General features: G+C 42.2%; 1 protein-coding gene across 1 annotated transcript; it reads left to right on the top strand.

Moving 5' to 3' along the window:
* Positions 1-2,953: 2,953 nt before the first annotated feature.
* Positions 2,954-10,694, top strand: AMDHD1 (amidohydrolase domain containing 1). Its single transcript, XM_053977821.1, has 9 exons — positions 2,954-3,122; positions 3,657-3,763; positions 5,054-5,118; positions 5,715-5,992; positions 7,542-7,767; positions 8,432-8,556; positions 9,411-9,504; positions 9,902-10,062; positions 10,438-10,694. Exons 1-9 carry the CDS (start codon positions 2,980-2,982, stop codon positions 10,550-10,552), a joined length of 1,314 nt encoding a protein of 437 aa, XP_053833796.1. The 5' UTR covers positions 2,954-2,979; the 3' UTR covers positions 10,553-10,694.
* The last annotated feature ends 556 nt before the right edge of the window (positions 10,695-11,250 follow it).

Here is an 11,250-nt window from a genome sequence, read left to right on the forward strand (position 1 = left end):
GGTATTAGGTTGTTTGCTGTTTATTTTTTTACTTGGAAACTTTTCCCATTCCTAGGGAATGGGAACCTACCTGAGAAGACTCTAAATCCTTATCATTGCTAGGAGAAAAGCTGCAAACTCAAGTTCTGTATTGTGCAGCTCACAGACTGCTCACAGAAGGACAAGCTTTGGCCATCAACCCAGATGCTGGAATTTTACCAGGTGCCCACATCCCACACAGGTACACACAAGCTCTCCTTTTCCTTTGCTGCAGTTTGTGTGAAAAGCAAACCAAGGCATGTAGGTTGGCAAGGTTGCACTGTGCTCAGGGAGAACCAAACTGTGTCCCCTGAGGCAAATTGTGGTGTTCCCCCGAAGGTCTCCCCCTCCCTGGGCCATTATGGAATTTGCCAAAGACAGATCTGGGAACAGAGGATTCAGAAAGCTCATCTGAGCAAATGCAATGTTTCCATGGTTTGGAGATGCAAAGTTCTTCTACACAGAAAAAAAAAAAAGCAGAATTCACTTTTGCAAAACTGGGCAAGAAGTATTTGTAAAGGTGATATTAAGGTCAATCCCACATGAGGGAAGTCAAAGGTATGTAGCAGATTTGCAATTTAGTTTGGATCCATTCCACATTTGCACGTCACTTTCATCCAAATGATGCATTTTCTGTGTTTGATCCTGAGGGTTTACTGACCTCTGCTGCTTTTGTAAACAGGGAAATAGCATTCAGTAAATTTCACTAGGAATTAACTTGTGTTGAGGCATGCATAGTGTCCTCTTTGAGGGCATTTCATCATGCTATGTGTATTATTGGAAAGGTCTGGTTAGTGGATGAAAAAAACTAATCTACAAATTTAAGGAAAATGTGACCAATATTTGATCTGAGACTCATCTCTAACTTTGGGCTTCTCATTTTTAATTACAAGTTGTTTACAAGAACAGACATTCTAATGTAGGTCTGACAGTGTCCTGGGGTCCTTGAGGAATAATCGTATCATATTCTCATGTAAAGCACAGCAAGAAGATATAAAATCCCTTAAATCAATAACCTGATACTCAACTTTTTATCTCTACTTTTCCTGGGATTTTTTTCTCTCATTGAAAATGCCCCATTTAAAGATTATTTTCAAAAAGAATTTTCACTGGAACTTTAAGGTGACTTAAAAGTTCTAAATTTAAGAAATTTGGGCAAGGTTCCTTTAGCACCCTAGAGTTCTCTGTTTACATCCAGTGAATTGTGTCAACATTTTAAAAATACAGCCAAGTATTTAGAATCTGTACTGTTTGAATCAAACTCTAGAATTTCCTAAGGATGCAACCTAGAAACCATTCCTGCACTTACCTTTCTGGGCAGTATTCTTAAAAATAGCATGTCAGAAACCTGACTGTAGTGGATTGACCTTTTTTCATACACTGATCTATTACAGAGAAAATTCTTCACCAGAAAAGAGCGAGGGCATATAGAAATACACAAGCACATCTGTAAATTTTCTGCAAACAGAATTTTAGTCTTAGAACAAAATACACTCCTAGCTTACTAAGCATAAAATCTTCACCGATCCTCAGGTTTTACATCAGGATCTGACCTTGAATCTCAGAGAAGCCTAGATCACAAAACTGATTTTTTCTTTTAAAGTGTAACAACACAGCTCACAAGTATGTTGATCTTTCCTTTTTTTCGCCGTCCACTGCAACATGCTGTGTTTCATTCCTGACACAACAGCTCTCAGCCCATCACCATTGTTTAAGCATCCCCCACAACAGGATGTCCTTCTGTGCTTGTTATGATGCTGTTGCCAGGTTCCTCATTGATTTCTGCTTTCAAACATGTTATGATACTGCTGGGGAGTGCCAAAGTCAGCAGCAGGAACTCCTGGGAGGGGTAAAACATCCTCTACCAGCTCTCCTGTCAATCTTCTGCATGCCTAGGTGAGAGTTCAGGGGGAAGGCAAAGGTTATGTCGTGGTGCAGCATTATGCCAGTGGAGAAGCATCACAAGGTAACACACAATTTTATTGTAGTTTTACTTACTTCTCAGGTTTGATATTAAATTCAAATTACTGGCTTTAGATTCAAATCTTGCCTCATTTCAAACAAGACTTCACCAGAAGGGCTCATTCAAAGAGCCAACATATCCAACTGTTTCTGCTGAACAGGAGTATGTATACGCATATAGATATGCTACCAGCATTTTAAATCAATTCTTCTAAAAGAAAAGAAGGTGTCTAAAGAAGATTGCCACCCCGGGAGTAGTGTTTGAGGAACCACTTGTTTAGAAAGTCACTCTATTTTCCAGCTGGGGAGTACTGGAGTCCTATATACGCTGTGAATATGTGAAGAGAGAAGAAAACCAAAAAATCCGTGTTGGGAGCAAATATTTGCTCCCTGATTCTCCCATCCCTCGTTCTGTAGGGGGCAGCAGAATCGCACAAACGTTTCGTTATTGGAATCGGATAAATTAATATCTGCCTGCATAAATGAATGTCTGCTTGAACATCTGGCGCGGTGGGAGGTGTTATGGTCCCTCGGGGGTTGTTGCTGAGATGCGGGCAAGGTGGTTGGCGCGGCCGGGCAAAATTATGGATGCTGGAGAGGTGAAGGATGCCGGAGAGGGGACACGTGGGCAAACAAACACTGCCAAATCAGAGGCTCCTATTTTCTTGGCAAGGGGAAATCTCCAGGTGGTGATGTGAGGACTGAGAGCTCCGGGAAGCCCCAGCTGGAAAACCCGGTGCTTCGGAGCTGGTCATGAACCAGCGCGATGCACAGATGTTGTCACGTTATCCTGGACCGAATCCAGCACAGCATCCCGCGCCTGGAGCGGGCTGCGGCAGAGTCAGGGCAGAGCAAGCCGGGCAGGGCCGAGGCCGGCTCCGGAGCCGGGGTCGGGCCGGTGCCGGGCGAGGCGGGGCAGCACGGGGGGCGGGAGGGCGGAGGCAGCGCCGCCCCGGGGGACTTTGAGCCGAGCGGCCCCGGCACTCGGTGGCCGCGGCCATGGCGGGCCGGCAGCGGCACCGGCTGCTGCTGGAGAACGCCGAGCAGCTGGTGCTGGTCTGCGGCCGGCGAGAGCCGTACCTGCGGCGGGACGGCGCCGCCAGCCTGGGCGTGCTGCGGGCCGCCAGCCTGGTGGTGGGGCTGTGAGTGCGGGGCCGGCGGGGCGCCACGGGCTCTGCCCTGGTGCGGGGCTCTGCTTCGGCCCGGCTGGGATCGGGGAGCAGGATGGAAGGCATCCCCCAGACGCAGTCCAGGCTTCCCGTTACCCTCCTCAGACTCCACTGGGAGAACCGTCCCAAAGGGGCTGTGTCTTCCTGGGGCATGATCCGGGTCCCGGCCATGGCAGTTTGATTTGAGTGAGGGGACGAGTGCCCTGCGGACAGATGCTGTGTGCTCGCTGATCCGCAGGAGGGAAACAGTGTTACCTAGCAGGAATTAGAGCGGGACAGTACCGAGGTGTCATCCAGAGGGATCTAAGCAGAGGACAGTGTTATGGCAAACAGCTTGAAACGCACGGCATTACCCCTGTGTTTGCTGTAAAATGAGCGAACCGCCTCCACATGTGCATCTTCAGTCCTCCTGAAGGTCCTGGCCCTGTTGTTCCAGGAGCTCTGTCGTCGAGCACTTGACTTTTAAACAGGCTCACACGTTCTTTGGTCGTTGCCTGTGTTTTGCAGGGATGGTTGTATCAAAGCTGTGGGCCAGGCGGATGTTATTCGCAATCAGTTTTCAGAAGCAACGTTTGAAAGGATAATTGACTGCTCCGGGAAGTGTGTGTTACCAGGTAGGTGTATTTTTATGATACAAAGGAACAGCACTGCCAGCGGTTCGAGGGACGCGATGCTGGTACTCTCTTCAGCCCTGGTGAGACACATCTGGAGTGCTGTGTCCACTTCTGGGCTCCACAGTACAAGAGAGACATGGAGCAGCTGGAGGGGGTCCAGTGGAGGGCTACAAAGATTATGAAGGGTTTGAAGCATCTCTCTTATGAGGAGAGACTGAGAGAGTTTGGTCTGTTCAACCTCAAGAAGAGACAACTGAAAGGGGACCTCATCAAAATCTGTAAGTATCTGAAGCAGGGGTTGCCCTGAGGATGTTTCCAGACTCTGCTCAGTGGTGCCAAGCAATAGGACAAGAGGGAATGGGCAGAAACTGATGCACACAGGAAGCTCCACCTGAATATGAGGAAAAACTTCTTTACTGTGCAGGTGACTGAACACTGGAACAAGCTGCCCAGAGAGGTAGTGGAATCTCCTTCACTGGAGATATTCAAGGGTTCTTTTGGGCTTCATGGTGGAGCTCTATCTCCTCTTGTTTTGTCTGTAGATCTGTTCCTCTGTATCATAGATCACAACAGAAATGTAGCTGACCCACAGAGTGGCTCTTAAGATCCACTGCTCTTTTCTGTACTCTCTCAGCCAGATCCATTCGGCCACAGAGCTCAGTCTGTCCATTCTGCCCACAGCTGTTCAGAGGCAAAAGGGATTTAAGTCACAAATTGTGCAACTTTGCCTGATAAAAAAATCCCCAAAAGATGGGCAAGTCTATTGCATGTTAAACTCTCCAAGTGGTGTTAGTACATGAGCTGTCAGACCTTTGTTTCTCTTGTAGTGGCCTTGCCATTCAGCAGTGCCAGTTTCAGAGCTTGTAGAAAAGGCTTCCACTGTAAGAAATGTTGCTAGAGGAAGTCTAGTGTGCTAAGCCCAGCCTAAGCAGTTTGCCTCTTTTTAAAGAGTACAGGCTTAAAGTCTAATGAACTCTTTCAAAGATTGCTATTTATCCTTTCTTCCATAGTTTGAAAACTTTATCAAAATAACATGACACACTCAGCAACTGATGCATTTACCTGGAGATATTTTGCCTAAGGTGTCAGACCTAAAAAAATTTGAAAGAAAATTAATAGCCTCTGAAGAAAATCCTAGATATTTGGCCGGTTGGATTTTTTTTTTCCCTCTAACTGATAGAGACGTTTTAGGGGAGCTTTCTCCTGTCTATTTAATTTGCTTGTATGTTCATAATATTTTCTCTTCCACAGTGAAGTAACTCAAGTGTACATTTACTTTGTTTTCTTTAGGCCTGGTAGATGCACATACACATCCAGTGTGGGCTGGTGATAGGGTTCATGAGTTTGCAATGAAGGTAACAGCATAATATTACAGAGATGGATTTTTCTTCATCCTTTTTTTTTTTTTATGAATAACTGTTTCTACTTCCTAGTGACTTTCATCTTTCTTTTATAGAAAAATACATAATTTCTGTCAGATAATCTACCTGAGGAAGGAGGGATGATTTTTGAATACTGATAGGCTGAGAGAGGAGTGTACCTGCATCCTTTGCAGCTACCTTTGGTATATTTTTGCATTAATTGAAGCAATACAGGAGTGCCACCTTCTATTACCATCTAAGTCTTGATTTTTTTTCCTTCCATTTTCTTTTCCAAATAAATGAATTTTGAGTTAGAGATCAGTTCTTCTGCTTGGACTCAGGGGAAAGCAAATCTTCAGAGTAATTCTCTTTATGCTGCTTCTTACAATATTTCTTCACTTAAGTGGAAGGGAGAGAGAAGAAAAGGGGGAGGGAGGAAGAATTAATGGGGATTTTTTTCCTCCTTTCTTTGTCTCTCTCACTGTAAAGAGACCTCAAGGCACTTTCCAGTATCTCTTGAATGGAAAACACACTTGTTCATAGCTAATCGTGTGGGGGGGTGGTTTTTGTTTTCTTTTCTTTAACCCAAGCTGGCAGGTGCATCCTATATGGAGATCCACCAGGCTGGGGGAGGAATCCATTTTACCGTGGAGCACACTCAGAAGGCCACAGAGGACGAGCTGTTCACCACCCTCCAGCACCGCCTTGGCCGCATGCTCAGAGCAGGATCCACGCTGGTGGAGTGCAAGAGTGGATACGGCTTGAACTTGGAAACGGAGCTCAAAATGCTCCGGGTGATCGAACGTGCTCAGAAATCCATGGATATCGGCATTTCCTCCACGTACTGCGGAGCTCATGCCGTGCCCAAGTAATAGCACTTGACTTCTCCTTCTCTTGTTAAGTACTGCTGCTTTGCACTGAAAATTGGTTTCTTCTGCTGCACTCCTAAAATACAACATACTTGTAAAACAACAGCCAATATTTATAGGAAGCTCTCCTAAATTTTAATTTGAAGGAAGGCAGGGCAGCATTTTTTAGTGACTCCTAAATGCCAGCATAGGCTTAGCACAGAACCCCTGCCTCCAGGGCTGATGCTCACACTGAACATAACACAGAAAGTTCTTCTGCTTGCATTTGCTGCTATCCTTCAAGCTTGGGTTGTCATTTTGACAAGGGGGAAATCTGCAGCTCTTCCATAGTCTCTCCAGTCATCATTTTGAATCAAACTCGTGATTTGGGGAATGTTTGATTTTTAAAAATCATTATAATTTTTTATTGGCAAGTGATTATTGGATCATTTTCAACTTCATAAAGAAAATTTTTAAGTGTTTTCCTGAGCAGAAATCGCATTAAAGCAACAGCAGTTTTGTTTTGCATTTTGGGTCATTATATCCCTCAAAAAGTGAAACCATTTCTTAGTGTTTCCTTCTGTTTTGTCTTGGCTCTGGCCCTAATCTTTCAGCCCAAATTCCTCCAAAGGCTGCTGAATAGAAAGAGAAAAGGGAGAAGCCTTGGCGCAGTCAGAGGCTGAACAACCCAGATGACTGTTTCAGTGAGAAGGGAATGGAAGAAGGGCTCTGCTTTATAACCTTGTTTATAAATTCAGGCAGAATTTGGCTTCTTGAGTTTATTCCATTGCATGGCTCCCAACTCAGCCTCGTGTGGCACTCCGTAGTGCCAGTGTCTGCGTGCTGTACAGTGCCTGAAATGAGCATTCGGATTCTCAGGCATTTAGCTGCAGCACATCCCTTGTCCTTAGGTATTAAAATTGGAAAATGCTACGTCAACTGCATATTTTTGGGATTATTTGCTCTTTGTAAGGCATTTAGTGATATCTCCTGGGTTATCTTTATGTAATAGAGGATTCATAAATGATTCTGACTTTGGCAAATCAAATCTTGGGAAGCACCTCTGATTAGAAACAGTTGTCTCTCCGTCACTCTGAATTGTGTAAAAGGAGGAGAGGTAAATTAAAAATAATGACCTATACTGCATATCCCCTTTGAGCTTTGATACTTGCATAAAAATATTGTATTAATACTATTTAACATATTTAAATGCTCATTTACATATATTAAATAGTTATATTTTAGAATACAGTATAAAGAGGTCAGAATATATGAATAGGAAAGCAGAAAAAAATATTTTAAAGTATCCCATATCTTTGTTAGCATCCAAGATGCCAACATTATTAAAAACATTCAGTAACACAATCTAATATTCTTTGAATGGAAAGTAACTCATGTTGGAGAATACATGAATTACAATGGGGCTTAATTTTTTAATTTGAAGTTTTTTTGAGGGATTCATATTTATATAATTTCCATAGTAATTCAGTAATTGCATGTATGACTTGAGTGTGTGCCAGACTTCAAGGATGTTACTCACAAGACTCTGTAACATTTTCTTTTTGTTAGAGGGAAAACTGCTACTGAAGCCACAGACGACATTATCAAAAACCACCTTCCTAAACTGAAAGCACTCAAACTAAGTGGTGAAATGCATGTTAACAATATAGATGTGTTCTGTGAGAAGGGAGTCTTTGATCTGGAGTCTACAAGGAGAATACTTCAAGCTGGAAAAGATATAGGGTTACAGATTAACTTCCATGGTGATGAACTGCATCCAATGAAATCTGCTGAGGTACGTCTTTCTTAACATTCATTTTTGCTCCTGTGAGAGCCCGATCTGTGAAAGAATTGCAGTTTTCAGAACTGAGATTATCTTTTCTGAGACTTTATGAAATAGACCATCTGATAGAAACGGGTGCCAGGAAGAGCAGTCCATGTGCAGCTTTGGAGGTAAGGACATGGGAGGAAGCCTTGACCTCTGGGACTAATGTGCATTGGCTAATCAAACATTGACTTTGCTTATCTTCCACATGAGATACAGATCGGGAAGGTGGATATTCATGCACCCAAGAATGACCCAAAATTATAGGTTTAAAAGCCTATTTGGCTTCCCCATGGAAAGCAGCATTCAGTTTTGTGAACTATTTTCTGATGGACGCTTTATGAACAGGAGTTGATAATATTTTCATCCACACATAGTTTGTGTGTTAGGCTGGTAAAAACACCGTTGAAGGTGTGCTTCTGCTCTGTGGGTGGGTAAAGTGATCAACTTTTCCTGCAGTAAATTAACAAATATTTTGTCTTTGTATTCTGATTGTTCTTTCAAGCATTCTTTACTATTTCTCTTCTGGTATATTTTGCATTACTAGTAAATTGTCTCTTCCAGTTGTTTAGAAACAACATTTTAAACTTAATTAATTGAGACTAGTGAGTAATTTGCTTGAAAATTTCCTTAGCTTGGAGCTGAACTAGGAGCCCGGGCCATCAGCCACCTGGAAGAAGTTAGTGATGAAGGTATTGTGGCAATGGCAAGAGCTAAGTGTGCTGCTGTCCTTCTGCCAACAACAGCCTACATGCTAAGGTAAGGCCACTAGATTGAAGGGAAACTTCTGTAACTGCAAATCCATGTGTGTAGTTTGAGGGTCTTTTAATCTAAAAGCATAAGTGTGTATCTATGCCTTAAGGATCAGTCTGGGTCAATGAAGGCAATCACACGTACTGAGATCTGAATGAGCCTCCATCCTTATGTCTTATTTCTGCTGGAAATCCTCAAAAATCTGTGAGATTGCTGAGAAATCTCACAGTAGATTTTGGAGTGGCTTTATGGCAGCTATGGCTAAAACTTTCTAGAGAGTATACTTCCAAGTGCCCACCCTGCAAACACCTACACAGATTAATCCAAGGGCTGAACAATTTTGAAATGGCTATTCCAGATATTGAAGTTACTGAAAACATCTTTTGCATTATAATTGCTAAGTGGAAAGATCTGTAATACATGCAGACTAAACTCACAGACTCAAAGATCGGGAAGGGACTATTGCATTGCATGTGCCACTGTTCATATTTTGGAGCCTGTCTTTGAAGCTGTAAGAACTAGAAAATTAGTTTTTTTCAGAAATGAAGATTTTCATCTTGTAAATTCTTAAGTGGCTGAGGTCTGGATAAATGCTAGAATTTCAGTGGTCTGGAGCCTGATGGTTGACACTAGCTGGTGCCACATGCAGTTACTGCAAAAGCCGTGGCTCACACTTCCCATTTATGTTGTCCATAGGGTGACAGGTAGGGATGCAAGAGGAGAATTTGAGCTTTCATCTCCATTAGGATCAGCATAACTGAATGCATGAATGTAACCAAACTGAGAGATGACTTTTGCCCTTGTAAATCATTGTATGATAACTAAGCAAATTGTACTGATAAGTTTATTTTTCCCACTAGACTGAAGCAACCTCAAGCTAGAAAAATGTTGGAAGAAGGTGTTATAGTTGCTCTTGGCAGTGACTTTAATCCTAATGCATACTGTTTTTCAATGGTAAGATAATCCTAACACTGAAACCATAGAATTATGAAATTTCTTACTAGTACAACTTGTGTGTAGGTCTTGCACACTTCAAACTGGTTTCATGTGCACAAGAAGAGCTGCATGTCCCATGCAGAGAGCTGTCTGTGTTTGTTTCTGTGTATTGATAGTTTTTGCCAGAAATTCTTGAAACCAGAATGGGTTCCATCCTTCATATGCACTGAGAGGCATATTCAAAATGCTCTCAAAGCTACTGATTTTAGAGTTCTCATTTTGGATTTGGCAAAATTTATGTTGTACAAAACAGCTCCTTCCGTTGTGCAAGGAAGAAGAAGAGTGCTTATGGATTTGAAGTATAAATAGCTTTGTGTTCCTGGTAACTCCCATTGTCCCCTTCCTTGCCTCATAGCCTATGGTGATGCATCTGGCCTGTGTAAACATGAAGATGTCAATGAACGAAGCACTGGCAGCTGCCACCATTAATGCAGCTTATGCTCTGGGCAAATCAGACACACATGGCTCCTTGGAGGTTGGCAAGCAGGGGGATCTTCTTATCATAAATTCATCAAGGTTTGTTCTTCAATTGGCATTTGAAATGTGCTTTAACCTTAGTTATCTTCACTGAATAAAGGGACACTGGTAGCATTTCAGACCCATTTTCATTTTCCTTAATTACTCCAGTGGAAAATAAAGCCTTAGATTTTGGGGCTGTTATTACAAGTAATCCATGCCTAACTACAAATTACCTAGAGATAATATGTATTTATTTTCTGGAATAAATTCTCTACTGATAGACTCACTGTATTCATGCAGCAAGAGACAACATGTAGACATGCAATAGTGTTTTGCCATTTTCAAGCAAGTCTTATAAAATTGCCAGGTATGCTGGGCATGTGACCTGCTCTTATGCAAGTTTACATATGCTTAAACATCTTGTCTTTTTAGGTGGGAGCACTTGATTTACCAGTTCGGTGGACATGAAGCATTGATCAACTATGTTATAGTTAAAGGAAAAGTCATCTATGAAAATGGGAGGTGTGAGACAATGAGCAGTTACTGAGAGAAGGCAGTAGTTTAGTGAGCTACTAAAATCAAATTAGCATGGAATATTTCAAAGCAACAGACAAATCAGATTTGTATTTACTGGTAAATTGTTTGCCTGCTCGCCTTACTCTTATTCAAATAAACCTTACCAAGCATTACCCATTTGGTGCATCTCCATGTCCATTGTCCTTCTCTCTAGCACAATAAAATAATTTCTAATTGTATTAATCTTAAATAAGACAGTTTCCAAAAATGTTTTTCTATTAAATTAATCTATAATCTTATAATATTTGAAAACAACCCAAACAAACTGGCAATGAATAAACAGAGACTGGATCCAGGTAAGATTTACTGGGGAGTGTGATAAGTAACCTGTGACAGAGGGCCAGGGGCTCAGGCATGGACATTTGGGATGGTCCTTGGATATGGTGGGAGAAGATCACATGCAGTGTCATACAGATGTTGCAGAAAAGACCTAATTTTATTTATTCTAGGCTGAATCTGAAATAACATTAGACTTATTTGTTCGTGGAAGTTTGAATGTGATTCTGGTAAGTTAAGTATGATAACTTTTACTCAAAGATGTGTTGAAACTTAGGAGCCTAACTTTTTAAAGGCACTCTTTCTCTTTCAACTAATGTTTTTTTCCCCAGCTTGTAACATCATTTAGGAATGCAGTATGTAGAAATGTTCTGGCTTGAAAGCAAAACCAGT

The sequence above is a fragment of the Vidua macroura genome, chromosome 5 (genome assembly GCF_024509145.1).
Source record: "Vidua macroura isolate BioBank_ID:100142 chromosome 5, ASM2450914v1, whole genome shotgun sequence".
NCBI lineage: Eukaryota > Metazoa > Chordata > Aves > Passeriformes > Viduidae > Vidua > Vidua macroura.